The sequence below is a fragment of the Pseudonaja textilis genome, chromosome 1, assembly GCF_049901715.1.
Source record: "Pseudonaja textilis isolate UNSWEBS1 chromosome 1, rPseTex1.2, whole genome shotgun sequence".
Lineage (NCBI taxonomy): Eukaryota > Metazoa > Chordata > Lepidosauria > Squamata > Elapidae > Pseudonaja > Pseudonaja textilis.
In genome coordinates, this window is record NC_141990.1 from 6,524,022 (window position 1) to 6,546,727 (window position 22,706).

At 43.7% G+C, this 22,706-nt stretch overlaps 1 protein-coding gene across 2 annotated transcripts in view; it reads right to left on the bottom strand.

Annotated features, from left to right (window-relative positions):
- The window catches only part of BRIP1 (BRCA1 interacting DNA helicase 1), a 103,128-nt gene that overhangs the window by 31,628 nt on the left and 48,794 nt on the right, over window positions 1-22,706 (bottom strand). For both annotated transcript variants that reach the window (XM_087925082.1, XM_087925079.1), the window contains exons 15-16: window positions 4,308-4,467; window positions 2,917-3,038 (exon numbers count right to left, since the gene is read on the bottom strand). In XM_087925082.1, coding sequence (XP_087781208.1) covers window positions 2,917-3,038; window positions 4,308-4,467 — 282 coding nt within the window. The remainder of the gene's footprint in view (window positions 1-2,916; window positions 3,039-4,307; window positions 4,468-22,706) is intronic.

Here is a 22,706-nt window from a genome sequence, read left to right on the forward strand (position 1 = left end):
ATTCAATTTCTTTTACTACCGGTTCTGTGGGCATGGCAGGGGAAGGATACTGTAAAATCTCCAGTCAGAGGTGGGATTTGCCAGTTCTCCAAACTACTCAAAATTTCCGCTACCGGTTCTCCACAACTGGTCAGAACCTGCGGAATAGCCACCTCTGCTTTGACTGCCTAAGATCCCTGAGCAATCTTAAAATATTTGAGACTCTAGAAAGAGTGCAGAGAAGAGCAACAAAGATGATATGGGGGACTGGAGGTTAAGACATACAAAGAACGGTTGCTGGAATTGGGTGTGGTTAATCGAGTGAAAAGTAGGACTGGGGATGATATAATTGCATTCCAATATCTAAGCAGCTGACAGAGAGAAGATATAGGTGCTCAACCCATTCTCCAAAGCACCTCAGGACAAGAAGTAACAGGTGGATGGAAGACCACTAAAGAGAGAGCCAAACTGATTGGTTGATGGAGTTGATGTTGGTATAATGGGCTGTGTGATGGCCTTGTGAGTTTTGTTGTGGCGATATCCTGGATCTTGTGCTTTAATCTCCTGGGTCGTTTGTATTTTGATCTCTTTTCCATTAGCCTCCTGTGTTGTAAAGGCTTGGGTAATGGGTTGTGTGCTGACCTTGTGAGTTTTATTGCTGTGGTATCCTTGGTCTTGTGCTGTGATTTCCTGGGTTGTTTGTTGTGTTGCAACTTCTTCAGTACTTGAAGTGTAATTTCCTGAGTTTTCTGATGTGATATCCTGAGCGGGTGGCTGTGATGTAACATTCTGGGTTTTGGTCAGGCTTCGAGTTTGGGGTCTGGGTCTGTGTTCTTGGCGTGTGTCAGCTTGTTTGGTTTTGGGGTCGGGGGGTGCGACAACTGGCGAAGCAGCCGTGGTCTCGTTTCTGGATGGTGGTTGTCCTTTGTTTATAGGATGGGCTTGGGCTTGGGTCTGATGAGGGGGATTGGCGGTGGTGTCCCACATTGTTTTGGGTCTGGTGTTGGTTTTCGTGGCTGGGACTCGTTTGTTGGTGAGGGCTAGCTTCCAGATGTCTGGTAGGTGGGAGGTATCATCCCATCTATTCATGTTATGGGGGTGTTTCTCTATCTCGATGGCTTCCCTGATTATTCTCTTGCTGGAGTGTTCAGTGTTAGATATTAATTTGGTTCCTTCAAAATTAATTTCATGTCCTGTGGCTTTAAGGTGCTGGAAGAGGGAAGAAGCCGTTACAACACAAGAGGCTAAATGGAAAAGAGATCAAAACACAAACGACCCAGGAGATTAAAGCACAAGATCCAGGATATCTCCACAAAAAAACTCACAAGGCCATCACACAGCCCATTATACCAATATCAACTCCATCAACCAATCAAGAGGCAGCAGCACAGCCAACCAGCCCAGCACACCAGCCCCCGGCCCCCACTAGTATTTATAGAGAGACGGCAGCTCTGATCACACCAGCCTGAGGATGGCGAGTGGGACCTCACCGAAATGTTGCCAAGATACTCTTAATCTTACATGGGAAAAGCCCTGAACACACCTAGACCTACATACCTGTACCCGTGAAAATCTACGAAAACAAATACACACACACACACACGGTACTCAGCTTTGTTCGGTTATTTTTCCACGTCGTTATAGTTGTGCTTTTAAAGTTGTAGCAACGTTTCGGCAGAATCTCATCTGCCATCATCAGGCTTCTGTATTGTGTTCATCTGGATGGAGCGGTTTAGTGCAGGGGTCTCCAACCTGCAGGCCGTGGCCCACTACTGGGTCATGGGCTGTTGGCCCACTGGTGCATGAGTGGCTGGCCAGTGTATGTGCATACACCCCCCGCTCCCCACTCACGCTACTGTCGCACTGTCTTGCGGGTGATAGTGATGCCATGAGCATTGTGTGGACACAATCATTGCTGCGAGAGCACCCCCACACACACTAGAATTGTGCAGGCGCTAGCGTCACCTGAGCATGGCGCGAATGCCATCGCAGCCCTGCTCGCGCGCATGGCCCAGTTTGCTTGTGAGCATCTGTGCGTAAAGGCGCCTTCCCCCCCCACCCCGTGGGCTGCCAACCCAGAAAGGCTGGGTACCCCTAATCTAAGGAATGATGGTAAGGTCAACTAGGATAATCTAGGAAACTCAGTTCTGAATCAAAGGCACAGGGGGAAAAAAATTAAGATTTGTTCAACTATATTTATTCTTACTAAGAATATTCACAATAGTCACTCCAGAATCTTGGATAGACATCATGTATAAGTCCTTACAACCATTCATTTAGTTATTGTTTGAAGTTACAACAGACTGAAAAAAGTGACTTATTTAAGACTTATTTAAAACTTAAAGAGTTTTTCACTCTTTCAACCGTTGCAGCATCCCTGTGGTCACGTGAGCAAAATTCAGAGGCTTGGCGAACGGCATGCATGTGTGGCAATTGTAGTGTCCCGGGATCATGGGATTCCTCTGTTGTGATCTTTTGACAAGCAAACTCAGCGGGGAAGTTCAGATACAATCTCATTGTACATATGTCGTACTCTGACAGTAAAGGTAATAATAATAAGGTAATGATAATTTACTTAACAACCCATGTTACTATCTTAACAAGTGCAGGGATTCGCTTAACAACTTTGGCAAGAAAGGTCGCAAAACGGGTCAAAACTCACTTAATGACTATCTTGCTTACCAACAGAAATTTTCAGCTCAGTTGTGGTCTCATGTCAAGGACTACCTGTCCTCATTCTTACTAATGACACTATTCACAATAATCACAAAGTTAACGATCGCTGAATCGCCGATGGACATCCTGTATTAGATCATTCTCTTTTGCTCCAAAAAGCAATAATAATACAACGCTGATGTCGCTGGACAATGTATTTATTCCAGGGCTTCATTCTCTTTTGGATAAAATACACCACGCGTGACGTCAAGCGTCCCCTACCTGAAGATCCTTCCAGTTTGGAAACGGAATCCCAATGGTGAGGACCGCACGGGCGTTGTCATCGGAGAAGTCCAGGCCTTCGCTGACTTTGCCTCTGCACACAGCAATAAGCAGCGCACCATCTGAAGCAGAAGAACACAACCGTCTAACACAACTGGCTCGCCCAACCTGTGGGCCATAAAAGGTTTGCAACTGGGCCGTGGAAACTTGAACGAGCAGCATGCGTGGGTGCGCTTGCCGGCCGCACATGTGGAACCATCTCCACCCGAAAAGAATCTGTAAAGCCGGAAACGTTGAGGAACTCTAGTCTACCATACAGGTAGTCCTTGATTTACAACGATTCATTTTTAGGACCATTTGAAGTTGCAATGGCAGTGAAAACAGCGGCATAGGACTGTGTTGTGTGATGACCCAAGGGTGGGATACAAAAGTAACAAAGTCACAAAAAAAACAGGTGAAGTCGCTTTAATTCCTTCAATTTGGCTTCAAAGGTCCAAACAGGTAAGTAATAGGGCAGCTCCACCCCACTTGCCATCCCTACCCTAGCTTAATTTTTACCCGTGCACTCTGGAGTACTCAGGATCTTAATTAGGGCTTATTTTGGAGGTAGGGTTTATTTTGGGTGCATGTGTAAAAATCAAATTAGCACTTACTTAGGTCGTATTTTCAGGAAAATGTGTGTATGTGTGTGTGTGTGTGTGATGACGCAGTGGTTAGAATGCAAGCTACTTCTGCTGACTGCTGGCTACCGGCAGTTCGAGTGTCATCGGCTCAAGGTTGACGTAGCCTTCCATCTTTCGGAGGTCGGTAAACTGGGGACCCAGATTGTTGGGGCAATAGGCTGATTCTGTAAACTGCTTAGAGACCACTGTGAAGCGGTATAGAAATCTAAATGCTACTGCTAGTCCTAGAGTATGTGGATATGTATATGGGTTGATATAAACCAGGGGTGTCCAACCTTGGCAACTTTAAGACTTGTGGACTTCAACTCCCAGAATTCCTCAGCCAGCTTTTCTATATATATAGATATAAACTTTCTTTTGAGAGCAGGCAACAGAATTCCAGTTTTAACGTGGGGCAGTGTGCTCACCCTAGAAAATGACAAGAAAGGTTATCTAATCTTATCATCTTATTATCTTATCTTCTCTTGTCCTATCCTGTCCTACCTTACCTTACCTCACCTTACCTACCATGTGTTTTACTTAACAACGGTGGCGATCCACTCAACAACACTGGAGAAAAGGTTGTAAAATCAGGCGCTACTTGCGTAGTAACAGAAATTTCGGTTCTAACTTTGATTGCAAGTCGAGGATCACCTGTATTCTGGTGGAATCTTGTTCCAGTCAACCTTTGTTCGGGCCAAGGCTTACACTTCCTGCATTTTTACTTACCTTTGCCGTTCTGAGACTTGATGGCATCGGAGTATATTTGAAGTAGCTCATCAAAATCAGCTTTGTCGCCTCCTTTGGGTTCCACGATGACGGTTTTAATCAGCTCAAGCTTCTCCCACAAGCTCGTGTGCAGCCAGCGATCCTTCAGTTTATCTAACATCTCCACAGAGGATCCAAAAAAAGAAAAGCGCGGGATTATAAAGCAAACAAGAACAGAAATGGATACAGGTAAGTCCTCAACTTACAACCATTCCTTTAATAAATTTTCAACCTTACACCGGCACTGAAAAAGGTGACCTATGGCCATTTTTTTGCACTTATGACCAGTGGTGGTATTCTACCGGTTCGCCCTGGTTCTGCTGAGCCGGTAGCGGCGATGAGCAGCGGAGACCAAACTAATTCTCTCTGCCGCTCTGTTTTTGGGCCTACCTGACCACCCGGGCTCCCAGACTCACCTTTTTCCCCGCTTTTGAAGCGCAGTTGTTTTGCGCGGCGCAGCAATTGCCATACAGCAGCTGCGGAAGCGACTGGTAGAGTGCAGGCTTGCAGGAGGTGAGTTGGAACGCCTCTGCGCCTGTGCAAAGTGTGCGTTTGGCACGCGCACGCACAAAGCGTGCCCACCAAGCTATGCCCACCAGACCAGTGGTAAAACTGTTGTTTTTTTTTAAAGAATTTTTTATTTTTAGACAAACATACACAAACAAAACAAAAACATAAAGCCATCTTCCAATTGTATACGTACAGTGTGTCGGTCGGTTACAATTTTTTTGTGCGTCTTCTCCATACCCAAACAAAGTTGAATACCATACATACATACATACATGCGTGCGTGTTTTCTTAAGTTATCGCGGGTACTTACATGTATGTTATTCAGCTTTGTTCGGGTATTTTCCCACGTCATTATAGTTGTGCTTTTAAAGTTGTAGCAACGTTTCGGCAGAATCTCATCTGCCATCATCAGGCTTCTGTACTGTGTTCGTCTGTGAGTCAGACTGTGAAAGGAAATAAACAGCTGTAAAAGGCTGTGAAAGTCTGACTCACAGACGAACACAATACAGAAGCTTGATGAAGGCAGATGAGATTCTGCCAAAACAGAATCTCATCTTACAACTTTAAAAGCACAACTATAATGACGTGGGAAAATACCTGAACAAAGCTGAATACCATATATATATATATAAAACAAAAAACCCACAATGTCTCACCAGCAATCAATATCCAGATGAGCAGAAAATTAACACCAAGATTAACGCTAGGCCAACAACCAAGAAGTAAACAATACCCCAATCAAGGAACCACCAATTCAGACAAACTAAATCTTCCTCTTTTCCCCACAATAACCCACTGTGAGTGGGTTGGGCTCAGAGAAAATGACTGGTAAAAGGTTACCCAGTCGGTTTGCTTGCCTAAGGTGGAACTAGAACTCATTGTCTCCTAGTGACTGGTTCCAGGACTCCCAGCCAGCTTTCATGCGTAAGGTGGAACTAGAACTTCCCGTCTCCTGGTGACTGGCCCCAGGTCACCCAGCTGGTTTTCACGCCTAAGGTGGAACTAGAATTCACTGTCTTCTGGCCCCAGAACACACAGCCGGCTTTCATACTTTAGATGGAACTAGAATTTATGGTCTCCTGGTGACTAGCCCCAAGGTCACCCAGCTGCTTTCATGCCTAAGGCAGAACTAGAGCTCACAGTCTCCCACTTTTTAGTCTGGTGTCTTAACCACTAGACCAGTGGTGGCTAACCTTTTGGGGCTCCTGTGTCAAAAACTGTGTGCGCACTTGCGCGCCATCACCCAGAAGGCAATGAGTGCCCCCACACCCCTTGCGCATGTGTGCGCAATTCCACCGCCCCCCCACCTGCACTGAGCCTCACAGATGATTTTCGGCCTCCTAGAGGCTTGAGGAAGGCCTCTACAGGCTTTGCAGGCCAAAAAATGTGCCCATTTAATCACTTCCGGTATTTCTGGAAATACAGAAAGTGACGAAACGGGCCTATTTTTCAGCCTGCAAAGGCCTTCCTCAAGCCTCTGGGAGGCAAAAAAAGGCCTCAAACAGCTGTAAGGTACACGTATGCGCACTAAGGTAAGTTTGCCTACAGGTCACCTGCCAGCACAAATGGCTCTGTATGCCACCTGTGGCACGGCACTAGACCAAACTGTGTCATATATACAGTACATAAAACAAGTGAGAGCATTCGATTGTTAATTCTAATAAGCTCTATATATGCTGTGGACCAGATACGTAAATCCCACAAATTTCAATATACCTATAAATCTTATAGACTTACCTACGCATTTCAATATTATCCATGCTGTTATGATTAAACCTGGATACAACCCACATTTACCAGACATACATTTAAGGAAAAAGCACTCTGTAAGTGCACTTCCTGACTGGGCTGACTAAATTAATATAGATGATCTTGAGGACCTAGTGCAGGGTTAAAAAAAAAAAAGACAACTTGCTCCATTTTTTCAATCATGACTTCCATGGAACACGAGTTGAGATGTCACAATTAATTTTTAATTGGAAGGAATAAATAAGTCTGTGTGAGCCAATATGCTATTTATCCACCAGAAAGGAAGAAAAGCAAGGAATCTTGATTTTTATCGTGAGCAAATGTAGTTCTTGGCAGCGTGATTTTTTTTTTTCATATTGCTCCATCGATATGTAAAGGACATGTTACAACATAGTGTAAGGAGAGGAATTAGCACGGTCCAATCATCCGTTAAAGGTTGCCCATCCATTCACTGGACAGCCTTGAAAGGCAGGGGATATTGCCAATGAACCATTAAACAGACTTTGCACGTCCAAAATGGCCGCTTTTCAAGCATATCCAGAGCCTGTATCACCCCAAGTGCCCTAGTTGAGTTCTTGGCTTACTCAATCTTGGATGTATGTCCGGGCAAAGTTGAAGGGAAGAAATCTATTCAGGATCCATCCTGGGTTGGTCACTGGGACCAGAGGTTGAGTCTTTTCAGCTTTTGGACTCGTGGTGGGATCCATCCTCACAGAACTTTTCTCCACCAGAATGTGTGTTTTGGGCTATTCTATGCTTGGTATTTATGTGTTGCCTTCTTATCAGTTGATTGGTGTATTAATGGCTGACAGTTGGCTGTTGTTTCCTTGTTCTGCCAAACCCTTGGCTCCTAAGTACCTGATAAGTACATTCTCACTCCCTTCTAGCACTGATGATGTTACCTAGTTTGGTAATGAAATGCCTGCAAGAAAACCTCCAAGCTCAGAAAGCACCAAGGACCCCACAATTCAATCCTGATCTCTTCTTTTGGGGAAAAAAAACCCAGATCTCCTATACCTATAAACATTCGATGAACAGTTGCAAGAACTGGGAATGGCTAGTCTAGGGAAGAGAAGGACCAGGGGAGACATGATAGCAGTCTCCCAGTATTTGAGGGGCTGCCACAAAGAAGAGGGTGTCAACCTATTCTCCAAAGCACCTGAAGGCAGGACAAGAAGCAACGGATGGAAACTGAACAAGGAGAGATTCAACCTGGAAATAAGGATAAATTTCCTGACAGTGAGAACTATCAACCCATTGAACAGAAGTTGCCTTTGGAAGTTGTGGGAGCTTCATCACTTGAGATTTTCAAGAAGAAATTGGACTCTCATCTGTCAGAAATGGTGTAGGGTCTCCTGCTTGGGCAGGGGTTGGACTAGACGACCTACAAGGTCCCTTCCAACTCTGTTAATCTGTATCTGTACCTTTTTCTTTTTAAAACATCACATGCCCCATTTGCAGTCTATAATTAAACCTGCTCCAGGAGCAGGGCGAGAAACCATATTTACAAACAAGATGAGGAACATCATCATGCTCACAACAACACCCTTAATACTGAATAATTCATTGTCGGTACTGAAGATAATAAGCGTATGCATCACTCAACTTGGAAGGAACGTGAGGGATTTCATGGGAACGATTTTTCTTTAGGGACCGCAATGAAGTGCCAGTTGCCAGCAGGAGACCAAGACACGAAACTGTGTTTCCTGCACCATATAAATCAACACAGCGACTTGCAGGGATGTCTCAGGGTACCAACACGGCATGAATTTTTCAAGCGAGCTTCTAAATAATGGAAAATGTGAACAGCGGCATTGGTAATGAAAAATGAAATGTTTTGCACACCGAAGATTCCACGGCTAATACACCGAACCTGTCAACGCTGATGTGAAAAAGGTGGTATTTCCTCCCCAAATGGAATTACATCTACCTCTATCCCATGCTAGAAACCGTCCCAACATTTAAGAATTACCCCAAAGGTGCCTTTTTTAAAAAGAGGTAACTGGACTTTCTAGTTTTTCTTTGAATACGTTTCGCTTCTCATCCAAAAAGCTTTTTTAAGCTCTGGCTGGATGGCAGGATTTATATTCCTTGCAGACAGCTGGTTGTTTGCATCCTTTTTAGAGAGTCACTGAGGCCATTTGGAAGTTGGTTTGTGTCCTCAGTCATCCTAGCAGTGCAAATGGGTGTGGAGCCTTCTTGGAACTGTTGAAGGACTGTTAGACTGGAGGTAGGTGATATTGTATCCCTCCCCTTCTGTCGAGGGAGGGGTGTTCAAATTGGACATAGACGGCCTCTTTGACCCCTCTTTCAAACCAGCAGTCCTCTCTGTCCAAAATGTGGACTTTGCTGCCTTCAAAAAAGTAGCCTTTCAGATGCTAAAAGGATGCAAATGACCAGCTGTCTGTAAGGAGTATAAATCCTCCCATTCCCCACCATCCAGCCAGAGCCAATAAAACAACTCTTATTTCAACACTGAGAATTATTTTCATTCCCAGCCGGTAATGAGTCCCAAACAGTCCCTCGAGATAAGCACTCACCTTTCTCTCCTTTGAATTGCTGCCAACAACTAAAGTGCCAAATGAACTTGTAAAAAACCAACCAAAACACGAAGTCCACGTAGAGCTTCAAGGTTTAATCCGAACAGAGCGAACAATTTTACTTCTCTACCTTTGCACCTCCTTTATACCTTCGGGAAGGGGCAATCACCTCCAAGTCTTACTCCCGAGTCACCCCTTTTGTCTTAGCTGCTCTTGACTTCTGGCAGCTCTGTGCACACGCACACTTGGAACAGGCTCCCCTCGGTCCTCTGCCTTGCTGCTGCCAGACTCCGGAGGCTCCATCTCTGCATTGGATGCAAGACCCTTATCCGAGTCCCCCCCAGACTCCCGGACTGGTCCCCGTTTTTCTCCACTGTCCAATTCTGCTGCCGTCTGCGCAGGCTGCCGGCAAACCACAACGTTACTAACTTAACAACTGCAATGGTTCACTTAATAACAGTAGAAAGAAAAGTGGGGTAAAATGGGGTAGAGCTCACTTAATAAATTTCTCACCTAGCAACATAAACTTTGGGGCTCAATTGTGGTCATAAGTCAAGGACTACCTGTAGATTTTTGTTTTCCACACGCTCTTTTCCCTTCCTGATCTAAGGCACTGCACAGCCATCTGTTTTTAACCTATTTTCCATTAAAAGAAATCCCAAAGCAAGGTGACCAAAGGATGACCTGGAGCCAGAGAGTCTGGATCCATCTACGAAAGTTCTCAGAACCGATATATATAGATCAAACAATAATTCCAGTTTTGGCTCCTTTGATTGACATCTTGCCTTTATTCATGAATGCTTTAACCTTGCTGATATAGCTCAAAGGTAGGACTTTGGACATCAAGCATCCTAAGATTGTCCTCTGTCATGCCCCTGTCGGAGTCTGAATCCGAGGAGGAAGACGACTGACAGAGAGTGGGAGAGCGGCTCCGTTGGCTGTGGGGGAAACTGGGGAGGGCAAAGTCCAGCTGGGCAGAGCAGGGAAGAGGTAGAACAAGGGAGAGGGGATTCAGAGGAAGACCCAGGCCCACCCCCTCTTCATCCTAGGGCACGCAGGGAGGAATGGAGAAGAGAGCAATGTGGGTTGGGTGGCTTACGGGGGAGGAAAGGGCCCCGATTCCTTTCATTAGGCACACCTGGGAATGAGTTTAAAAGAAATGCATGCTGAGTGTAGCAGCTGCTGGTAGCAAACGTGAGTTTATCTTGTGTTGACTTTGCTTATCTGTGTTTCTGGCATCTTCCCAACCGTGTTATTGCCGTGCTTTCATGTCTGGAATTCTTGCTCCTGCCCTGCTGGACTAATTACCTCATTTTGCCTTGATTGGACTTATAGTTACAGTTTTTGTTGACCATGTTTTGGACTTGTTTCTCTGCAGCTAAAGGCTGTTCCTGGGAGAGTTTTTCTCCAGCCCAGAAGGTAACCAGGACCTTGGGGGCAAAGTTGGAGCTAATAAAGGGACTCCTACTGATTATCTGATTGCGTTGCCTTTCTCCCACACCCCTTTGGGTCATCAAATCCTCACTTGAGGGAAGCGACAAATTTTTCGGTGCAGGTAGTCCTCGCTTTACGACCAAAATTGAGCTCCAAATTAGGACCTGAATTTCCATTTCTAAACAAAGAGATTGTTAATAAGTCGCATCCAATTTTACAACCTTTTTTGGGGCTACGGTTCTTAAGTGAATCACTGCAGTTGTTAAGTGAATCATGAAGTCATTAAGGGAATCTGACTTCACCCATTGACTTTGATTGTCGGAAGCCTGCTGGGAAGGACACAAAGGGGGATCATGTGATCCGAGGACACTGCAACCATCCTAAATAAGAGCCAGTTGCCAAGCATCTGAATTTTGTTCACGTGACCATAGGGATGCTACAACGGTCGTAAGTGTGGAAAACTGTCCCAGATCACTTGTTTCCTTGTAACTTCGAATGGTCACTAAATGAATGGTTGTAAGTCAGGGACTACCTGTATCTCAGCCATATCCAGCACTGAACCTTGAAGAAGGGGTCAAGGAGAGAAAGAAACATCTGTTTCAACACTACAAATGGGCAAAGGACATAGATAGGTAAAAAGATAAAAAGCTCTAACGAGCTGTGTTCTACATAATATATACTACGAAAAATAGAACAGAAAATATGGAATGGAATAGAATAGAATAGAAAGTATGGAATGGAATGGAGCAAGAATGGAATAGAAGCTGGAAGAGACCTTGGAGGTCTTCTAGTCCAGCCACCTGCTTAAGCAGGAGACACTGTACCATTTCAGACAAATGACTGTCCAGTCTCTTCTTCAAAACCACCAGTGATGGAGCCCCCACAACTTCTGGTGGCAAGCTGTTCCACTGGTTAATTGTCCTCACTGTTAGGAAGTTTCTCCTTAATTCCAGGTTGCTCTTTGCTCTTTAATTCCTCTTTGATTAGTCAATAGACTCTATTATTTTGCACTTCATTTTTTAAATTTTGCAATTGCTACAAAGTGCTCCAGAAGAGGAGAAAAAGAACAAAAACAGAAATGTTTGTGGATGAAGGGCAGACAATATTTTACACCCTGGTTCTTTGCTTAAATTGTGGAAATCTGTCTGTTGGATGTAATAACTGAAGAGGAAATTAGATTACATCTCCAAGTAAGTTCTTTTGAACCTCTTTTGCTCAGAACGAAAGGAATTGGGGCGACTGTGAATTCTTCTTCACTTATTTTCCTGTTGCTATGCGTATGAGATAGTTAAACTAACGGCGCAATTAATTATTAAACGAAGCTGCCATCCCGGGTGGGAAAAAGTCCCATCTGCCAGTTCAGCCTGTAATTTTGAGATGTCATGTCATCGACTGTCACTAGGCCTTGCTGATTTATGCGATGTGAAGTCAGGGCTGGAAAATATCCTTCTGCGTGCAAAAAGCCAAGGGCCAGCGGTCACTCTGGAGTCTAGATCCTTGTGTGTAGCTGAACACATCTTTCTCTAAAGATGCGGTAAATTTGGTCTATGGACCATATAGCCTCCATTGCTACCATGCTTATTGACAGTGATAAAGTTGGATGGAACCCCAAAGGTCTTCTAGTTCAGTGGTCGCCAACCAGCGGGCTGGGGACCACTGGTGGTCTGCAAGAAAATTTTGGTGGTCCACAGAGAAATGTCACCCCCAAAGCACACCCCAAAGCAATTAATCCAGGCTGCAGGGGAACACAAGGCTGCGCCGTCCATATGGCCTGCGGGAACACAAGGTTTGCGTCGCTTGCATTGCGAACAACATGAGGTAGTAAGGGGAGGGCGGAAAGGGCGGAGGGGGGGTAACTTGCACCACTCGCCTCGCCTGGCCACCATGCTTTCTGCTTCTTCTTTCTTCTCCTTTTGGCTGCATCGCAAGGAAAGCAGCACAAGCCTTTCTCTCTCTCCCCCAAACTCCACCAGAAATGAGTCTTTGGGACCCTGCAAGGCCTCTTGCTCCAAGAGGCTGCGCCAGCAAAGACTCATTTCTGGTGGAGTTTGGGGGAGAGAAAGAAGGACTTCTGCAGCTCTTGCTGCTTTCCTTGCACAAAGCCAAAAGTCTCTCTCTCTCTTTCTCTCTCCCCCTGAGAATGGAGCTGGTATCCTGCGATCCCAAATAAAGAATGATCGATCAGCAGGAAAACGGGGTGGGGAATTTTCCTGCAGACTTTTTTTTGAGATTTCCCACAGTCTCTGGTCCGTGGGATTTAAAATTATGAGTTTGGTGGTCCCTGAGGTCCAAAAGATTGGCGACCCCTGGACTAGTCCAAGTCCCCGCTTGGGCAGGAGATATCATTTCAGACAAATGACCCTCCAATCTCTTCTTGAAAACCTCCAGTGATGGAGTACCCACAACTGCTGGAGGGCAAGTCATTCCACTGATTAATTGTTCTGACTGTCAGGAAATTGCTCCTTGATTACAGGTTGCTTCTCTCTTTAGTTAGTTTCCATCCGTTGTTTTATGTCCTGCCTTCAAGTGCTTTGGAAAATAAGTTAACACGCTTGTGAGGTGCATCTGGCTTTCCCATTGATTTTGCTTGACGGAAGGTCACAAAAGGAGATCACGTGACTACCCCGGGGACACTGCAACAGTCATAAATGTGGGTCAGTTGCCAAGTGTCTGAATTTGGATCACTTGACCATGAGGATGCTGCGACGGTTGTAAGTGTGAAAATAGAATAGAATTCTTTATTGGCCAAGTGTGATTGAACCACAAGGCGTTTGTCTGGGTGCAAATGCTCTCAGTGTACATAAAAAGGAAAGATACATTCATCAAGAATCATTAGGTACAACACTTAATGATAGCCATAGGGTACAAATAAGCAATCAAATCATACTAGGAAACAGTCAATATAAATCGTAAGGATACAAGCGACAAAGTTACAGTCACACAGTCACATGTGGGAGGGGGTAGGTGATAAGGAGTGATGAAAAGATTAACAGTAATAGTAGTGTACACTCTGTAAATAGTTGAACAGTGTTGAGGGAATTATTTGTTTAGCAGAGTGATGGCGTTCGGGAAAAAACTGTCCTTGTATCTAGTTGTTCTGGTGTGCAGTGCTCTAGCGCGTCGTTTTGAGGGAAGGAGTTGAAACAGTTTATGTCCGGGATGTGAGGGGTCTGTAAATATTTTCACCGCCCTCTTTTTTACTCCTGCAGCATACAGGTCCTCAATGGAAGGGAGGTTGGTAGTAATGGTTTTTTTCTGCAATCCTAATTATCCCCTGAAGTCTGTGTCTGTCTTGTTGGGTTGCAGAACCAAACCAGTTATAGAGGTACAGATGACACTCAATAATTCCTCTGTAGAATGGTCATAAGTCACTTTTTTCAGTGCTGTGGTAACTTCAAACAGTCACTAAACAAATGGTTGTAAGTCGAGAACTACCTGTATTAGTTTTTACTGCTGGAATTATATATCTTTAATACAGTTAATATTTAAAAACAAACGATAAGGGAAAGAAGGTGAAATTCAACTGTGAAAGCCCTCTTGTCTTAACTAGTGAGGAGATCCTTTCTATCTGAGAAGGGATTACAGCCAACAACTGGAGAATATTTTTAAATTTAAAATCAGATGGTTGAAGGGGACATACTGTTTCAATTCCATTCTGAGAAAAAGGCTGATCAGCAGAGGAAGATGTGTATCTGTACGACTGTGCAGGTTTAATGTTCTTTCTGTTCAAAAGTGTTTTTTTAAATAAAAATCTGATGTACTGCTGTCCAAAACAATAAATGTAAGTTGGGCGGCCTTACAAATTCCATAAGCGCAGATGTTCCCAGCCTCTTGATACCACCAGCCAAGATTCAATCTAAAAATGGCAACGTTTCAGTAAAATTCTCTTAATAATTACTTTCTTAATATTAGATGGGAAAGTCTCCCACTATCATTCTTTCCTTTAGCTCCTCTAAATTGTCCTGAAGCCAAATATTTGTGGCTTTCCTTCCTTCCTTCCTTTCCTTCTCTTTCTTCCTTCCTCTCCTTTTTCTTTCTTTCTCTCCTTCTCCTTGCTTTGCCATCTTTCTTTCTTTCTGTTTCCCTCCTTCTCTTTGCCCTTTCTTTCTTTCTTTCCTTCTTTCCCTCCTTCTTCTTGCCTTTCTTTCTTTTTTCTTTTTCTCTTTCTTTCTTTTTCCCTTCTTCTTGCCTTTTCTCTTTCTTTCTTTCTTTCTTTCTTTTCTTTCTTTGTTTCCCTCCTTCTTCTTGCCTTTTCTTTCTTTCTTTCTTTCTTTCTTTCTTTCTTTCTTTCTTTCTTTCTTTCTGTTTCCCCTCCTTCTTGCCCTTCCTTCCTTCCTTCCTTTTCTTTCTTTGTTTCCCTCCTTCTTGCCCTTTCTTTCTTTCTTTCTTTCCTTCTTTCCCTTCTTCTTCTTGCCTTTCTTTCTTTTTTCTTTCTTTCTTTTTCCCTTCTTCTTGCCTTTTCTTTCTTTCTTTCTTTCTTTCTTTCTTTCTTTCTTTCTTTCTTTCTTTCTTTCTTTCTTTCTTTCCCTCCTTCTTCTTGCCTTTTCTTTCTTTCTTTCTTTCTTTCTTTCTTTCTTTCTTTCTTTCTTTCTTTCTTTCTTTCTTTCTTTCTTTCTTTCTTTCTTTCTTTCTGTTTCCCTCCTTCTTCTTGCCTTTTCTTTTTCTTTCTTTCTTTCTTTCTTTCTTTCTTTCTTTCTTTCTTTCTTTCTTTCTTTCTTTCTTTCTTTTTCTTTCTTTCTTTCTTTCTTTCTTTCTTTCTCTTTCTCCCTTCCCTTTCTTTCTGAACAGTTTGCTCCCAGTGTTCTCCCATTCCCACCCCAATATCGCCCAAAAGACATTTTAAAAAAGAAATCACAGAATTCCTGCATCCCCACACAGCATTCCTAAACGAAACCAGTTTCCGCACAGGCTGCATATAACGTAGATACATTCATTCCATTCCAACATTATCCCCTCTCCATTAAAACCCCATTTAAGATACGCGCTATGAGGAGAGAATAAGCAAGAATTAAACCGCAGCCTACCGATGCTCCCTGCATAAATCAATCTCATGGATTGGTGAGGAGAGAAAGAATGAAATAGAATCAAATATCCTAAATGAGTGGTTAACTGCTGGCTGGTCCCCCAACTAAGCACACGTGGCCCTCCAAGATGGGCCCTTCTTTCTCATTCTATTAACGTTCATATTTTTCAAAAAGAAGCACTGATGGGAAACAGCTCAGCTTAGAATGAGAAATCCATCAAAGGTTTACAGTCACACCTCTGAAACGTTACCGAAAATATGAAATGGGTTGATCTGTATCTGCCCACATGAATCAATAGGAGCAACCAACCCACCAAGGAAACCCACCTCAACAGATTAAAAAAAAAAATAAGATGCCAAACCCCACCACGCTAAGGTATCAACTTTAAAAATTTAAGAGCCATTATTTCTTCTGGCTCCACACTTAATTGCATGTCAGCCATGCCTTCCGATTCTTGTCTCGCTGCTTTTCTTGGCAATAAGATATGGACGAAAGCCTTTCACGATGAGGGCGGGAATTGATCTCGTATTGTGTAGAAACTCTCTGCTCCTTTCGGCAACTATATTTCGGGGAGGGGGGAAACGGGAATTGGAAGTTGTAAGCATTGTGGCAACGGATGCAGTTATATAAATAGGATGAAAAAAAAATTAAATTAAAAATAAACTAGTGGTTACAGTGGTCCGGTAGTTAAGGCACCAGGCTAAAAACCAAGGAGGCAGTGAGTTCTAGTCCCACCTCAGGCATGAAAGCCAGCTGGGTGAGTTTGGGCCAATCACAGGAGAGGGTGAGTTCTAGTCCCGCCTCAGGCATGAAAGCCAGCTGGGTGAATTTGGGCCAATCACAGGAGATGGTGAGTTCTAGTCCCGGCTTAGGCATGAAAGCCAGTTGGGTGACTCTGGGCCAATCACAGGAGATGGTGAGTTCTAGTCCCGGCTTAGGCATGAAAGCCAGTTGGGTGACTTTGAGCCAATTATCACGAGACAGGGAATTCTAGTCCCCTCTTAGCATGAAAACCGGCCTGGTGTCCTTGGGCCAATTATCAAGAGATCCTGAGTTCTAATCCCACCTTAGTCATGAAAGCTGGCTGAGTGAGTTTAGGCTAATCATTCATGCTCAGCGCAACTCACCTCACAGGATTTTTGGTCTAGGTAAAATAGGAGAAGGAAGGAGTATTGTGTAGGTTTGCTACCTTGAGCCACTTATAAAATAATAAAATCAAGATAAAAATCTACTTTTAAAAAACACCTCTTAAAAATTGTAGATATTACCGGAAATCATTGTTTAATCCTAAATCCAGTCGAACAGCCTTGGCTCTAAAATGCTTTTTGTTACAGATGTTCTATTTTCTGGACCGAAATAAATCTGTATTTCGGTTTCTTGTCCCAAAGGTGCTTTTTCAAGAGGCACCTGGACTTTCTGGATTTTCTTTGCAGAAGTTTTGCTTCTCATCCAAGAAGTTTCTTCAGCTTTGACTGGATGGTGGGGAACAGAAGGATTTATAAATTCCTTGCAGACAGCTGGTCATTTGCATCCTTCTAGAGGGTTTTTAAGGCCACCTGGAGATTTATCTGGATTCATCATGATTTCTGGCTTTGAACATAAGATAATAAGAGTTGGAAGGGACCTTGGAGGTCATCTAGTCCAACTCCCCGCTTAGGCAGAAAACCATATACATTTCAGACAAATGGTTGTACAATCTTTTCTTTAAAATCTCCAGTGTTGGAACACCCACAACTTTTGCATGCAAGCTATTCGACTGGTTAATTGTCCTCATAGTTGGGACGTTTCTCCTCAATTCCAGGTTGCTTGTCTCATTCATCAGTTTCTATCCATTGTCTTCAGTTTCTAGCCTTGCCTTCAAGTGCTTTGGAAAGCGAGTTGGCAGTGCCGCAAATACTGGAATACTGTTATCATGTGCCCCGTAGTCCTTCTTTTCCCTAGATTGGCCAATACCCAATTCCTGCAACCATTCTTCATATGAATCTCCAAGGTCCCTTCCAACTTTTATTCTGTTATTCTGGGGTTGGCTCGATTCCTGTCAACTTTCCTTAAGTCTCTCAAAACTTCGTTGGGTCAGCTGGGAGTCTCAAGGGAATGTTGAGCTGATGACTTGGCTTCATTGTAAAATTAGATGTTTTCTCCTTTCAGTTATGGATTCATGGCTTAATTGTTGGTGGTTTTCGATATTGCTAATTTATAACCCTTTATTGTGAATTGCCCAGAGGCCCATTCTGTGAGACGGGCAGCTTTATAAATATGATAACTAAATAAATATCATGAATACATCAAGTCTGGGATAAGGCAGTACAAGTAGTCCTCAACTTACAACCACAACTGAGCCCAAAATTTCCATTCCTAACTAAGCAAGTCAGTTGTGAAGTGTCAGAGTATTGCAGCACATCCGACCAGCACACAAGTAAATAATTCTGTAGGATTCACCCACATAAGAAAAACTTCTTCATATACAACACCATACGGTAGAAGTCAACATACAAAACCAGGAACACAGAAGCAATATTGACAGAAGCAAGTCATTACAGAGTGGAGAGATACAGAGGCCTAGGTTTACAGAGGACAAACCAACTCTCATATACAGTTCAGCAAGTCAAAGTCAAGCCCAGACTCTGAACTGTCTCTTATGGCCCCATATAAACAAATACTGTTTCAGTTTCCAAACAGTCCCCATTGGCTGACCTGTTGCCATGTCTATCCAAACAGTCCCCATTGGCTGACCTGTTGCCATGTCTATCCAAACAGTCCCCATTGGCTGACCTGTTGCCATGTCTATCCAAACAGTCCCCATTGGCTGACCTGTTACCATGACGATTCCAGTTTATGAACCTTATACAATGACATGAAATATATTTTAACTCACTTTATGACCTTTCTTTCCAAGGTTGCTAAATGAATAACGGCACTTGTTAAGCTGGTAACACGGGCGTTAAGTGAATCTTGGCTTCCCCCTTGACTTTGCTCATCAGAAAGTTGCAAAGGGGGAATCCCTTGACCACCATCCCCCGGACACTGAAACCGTCATAAATACGAGTCAGCTACCAAGCTTCAGAGTTTTGATCACATGACCCTGGGGATCCTGCAACGGTCTTAAGTACGAAAACCAGGCACGTTTTTCAGTGCCGTTGTGGGTTCGAACGGTCACTAGATGCATTGTTGTTAAGTCAAGGACCTCCTCTACATGCCAGTTCCCAGGTGTCCGTATTTTGATCATGCGACCGTGCTTCAACGGTTGCAGGTGTGAAAATAGCCTTAAATTACTTTTGTAAGTGTTGTGTGCTGCTGTAACTTTAAATGGTCACTAAATGAACTGCCGCAAGCCGAGGATTATCCGCATACCTGGATACGAGTTCAAAGTTAAGGACAATTCAAGTGAAATTCCTGAACACGCCGTCCTTTTTCTTCCCAGCCCACGCAGTCTTCGGCGCTGTCCCACACATGTGCACAGACGCCAAAACAAAAAAAGTCGTCCCCCCGCCCTCTTTATCTGGAGATTGTCGTTTTATTGTTTCCAACTTTTTAAAAAAGAAAGCATCTCACCAGGGAGGAAATGGGTCAGCGTCAGACCTAGCTGGGGAAGCACTGCACTTGCTCAATGTCTGTGGCTTTTACACAGTTCCAGATGTTCGGGTGCATTAATAACGCACAACCTCAAACTCTCTTTTTGAAACCCAAGAACGTGCAAATTGCATTCAAGCCTCTCTGCCCTCATTAATGGTCCTGTTACAAGCCCGGCACTGGAAAATGCTTTTTTTGGCCTTTGTTTCAAGTTTGTGATGTTGCCATCGGTTCACTTTAACAGCCAGCGCTCAAATCCTCATGCTTTTAAAAAGCAGGGGGAACTCAATGGGCTGCCTTACATTTTTATTTTTATTTTTTGGGGGGGTGGGGAAGAGAAATTTATTGAATTTATTTATCAATTCAGATCGCTCTCCTTTCTTCCCTACACCTAAAACATTCCTGCGCAAGATACCTAATATGAGAAATATTTGACCATTCCTCCCGCATTATTTCGGCTGCCCTTAGGGACGTGAGTATGTGCTTCCGACATAAACTAGAATCGGTAAGGAAATTTAGGGGGAATTTTTTTTTCCTCCCCAAATAAGAAGGGGTAGAAAAACATTAAAAAATGAGATTTAGTGTCCCATCGATGTGTCCAGCAATTCAACGCTCCACACTTAAAGGTTTGAGTAGCTCCTTGTTTCTATACTGGACTTGCAAAAGAGCCCGTAAAAGACCCCAGTGTCCATTTGACAAAAGTAACAGATCTCAGAGTGACATCTTATCCGTGTGTCTTCCAGTAAGGTTCTCTAAACTGGGGGTCCCCAACTTCCAGGTCGTGGGCCACTAAGCGGGCCGCGGGAGAAATGAGCAAGTGTGTGCGCGTGAAGCTCCAGTCATGGGAGTGGAGCTGGGTGCGCAAGTGCCCTCTCGTAACGGAGGCCAGCCACAATGTTGCTAAATCAGATGAATAAATCAACGAATATGAGTGTGCCATGTGCAATGGTGTAAGGGTATCTATAGGCACACAAGGCAGGATAAACAAAGTTCTTGCAGCCACAATATTGAGTGCTCTCTGAGCTTTCTTGCAGACGTTTCATTACCCAACTAGGTAACATCATCAGTACTACAAGGGAGTGGGGGTTTGCTCTGTTTACATACTAGTGGCTTGCCCAGTCAGATTTAACAGAATAACAGAGATGGAAGGGAACTTGTAGGTCATCTAGTCAGCACTCCTCCGCCCAAGCAGGGGGGCCTACACCATTTCTGACAGAGGGCAGCCCGGTCTCTTCTTGAAAGCCTCCAGTGATGAAGCTCCCACAACTTCTGAAGGCAACTTCTGTTCCATGGGTGGATTGTTCTCACAGCCAGAAAGTTTCTCCTTGTTTCCAGGTTGAATGTCTCCTTGATCAGTTTCCATCCATTATTTCTTTGGGTATGTTGGGAAATAGCTTGACCCCCTCCTCTGTGGCTGCCCCTCAAATATTGGAAGACTGCTATTATATCTCCCCTGGTCCTTCTCTTCCCTAGACTAGCCAGGCCCAGTTTCTGCAACCATTCATCATATGTTTTAGCCTCCAGGCCCCTAATCATCTTTGTTGCTCTTCTCTGCACTCTTTCTAGAGTCGCAACATCTTTTTTATAGTGTGGTGACCAAAACTGGATGCATTATTCTAGGTGTGGTTTTACTAAGGCTTTATAGAGTGGCATTAGTACCTCCCTTGATCTTGACTGAATCCCTCTGTTAATGCAACTTAGGATTGCATTGGCTTTTTTGGTTGCAAGATTTTGTGTGAGTGTTCTTGTTAGTTCCTTGATTACTGTTAGCTTGTTTATCCGAGTAAATAATAATTGCCATAACAATATCTCAATCAAGGAGCTCCCAACTCAGGCAAACAAGCTAACAATGAATAACACAATAAACAAAAAATCGCCAAGAAGAAACATCTCTATCAACACTGGTAGGGAAAGTCATTTGTATATAAATAGAGAGCAAACCCCATTCCCTTGTAGCACTGATGATGCTACCTAGTTGGGTAATGAAACATCTGCAAGGAAACAAGCTCAAAGAGCACCAAGGACCTCACAGTTCAACCTTGAGCTATAAACATTCTCTTCTTTCGGTGCCAAAATCTTGTGTATTTCACAACACAAGCGAAAATCCCCCACTGCCAGATCAAAATTAGCACCCAGAATTTTGGTTTGCAGTACAGATAGCCCTCGACTTATGACAATTGAGCCCCAAATTTCTGTTGCTAAGTGAAACATTTGTTAAGTGAGTTTGCAACCTTTCTTGCCGAAGTTGCTAAGTGACTCGCTGTCATTAAGTTAGCAACATGGTTGTTAAGCAAATCCGGTTTCCCCATTGGCTCTGCTTGCCAGAAGGTTTCAAATGGTGATGATAGCATGACTGCCACTGTCATAAACATGAGTCAGCTGCCAAGCAACTGAATTTTGATGCCATGCCAAGGGGATGCTGCGATGGTTGTAGGTGTGAAAAACAGTCATAAGTTACTTCTTCTAGTGCTGTGGTAATTTTGACCGGTTACCAAATGAACTATTGTAAGTTGAGGGCTACCTGTATTCCCGATCTGTTTTAAAAGAATGACCAAGGACAGAAAACTAAAAAGAATGACATTCTTTGTGGTGGAAAAGAAAAAAATAAAAGAGGAAGCATTAGGGTTACAACAGGACTGTTATAAACCTCCCCCAAAAATGCAACATGCCGGCAATATTTATGTTAAAACCAAGATGGAGAAAAGTAAGTTTTGGTTTCTCGGCAAGGAACTAACAAAGAAAGTTCACCGACGGCCCACGAACCCTTTGTATGCTCTCCTTGCTCCAATCCCAGATTTAATTTAAAACCACCGAGGGGGTTAATTTTTATAGTTTAGTGGGCCTGCTTTTCCCATGGACCTGAATGACGCAGCCAGGATGAAAAATGGCCGTTCACCCTCTCCCTTGCACGTAATTCATTTTGTACAGAAATGCTCACGGTTGTATACTTAGCGCTCTGGCCCTGGTCCAAACCAACCTTCGAGAGGCAGAGTTGTCACTAAGATCAGTCGAAATTTCCCCCCAATAATAAAGAAGGAATAAGACTATCTCGGTGCTGAAGTCTATCGGTACCATGCAAAAGTTTCCCATCGCAGCGTCCCTGAGATGTAAAACGATTAAGACTTTTTTTTTCTTTCCCACACTCTTGAATTGGGATAGGAGACATATTGAACGAATCATGCCAAGACGCAGGATGTCTCTGAAAAGCAGACAGCTGGGCGACAGGCATCTTTAATGACCCCTTATCTTAATCTTGTTTAAAAGCACCTCAGGTTTTTTTTTTTCCTCGAGTAATCTTTTCACTTTATAATATTCTCTTTTAACGGGATATGTGTGCTTCTCTGGGAAGCTACCAATCGGAGCAAAATGTTTTTATCGCTCACGTTCATTTACCGGCTGAGCCCCTCGGTAAGGCTCAGTAAGACTTTGGGATCAGGGACCATTTTGTTTAAAAAAAAAATGGTCACAATTAATGCTCGCATCGATGGGCTTGGCTTAAAATAGGAGACTGAATCAATCACTGGATGCCGACG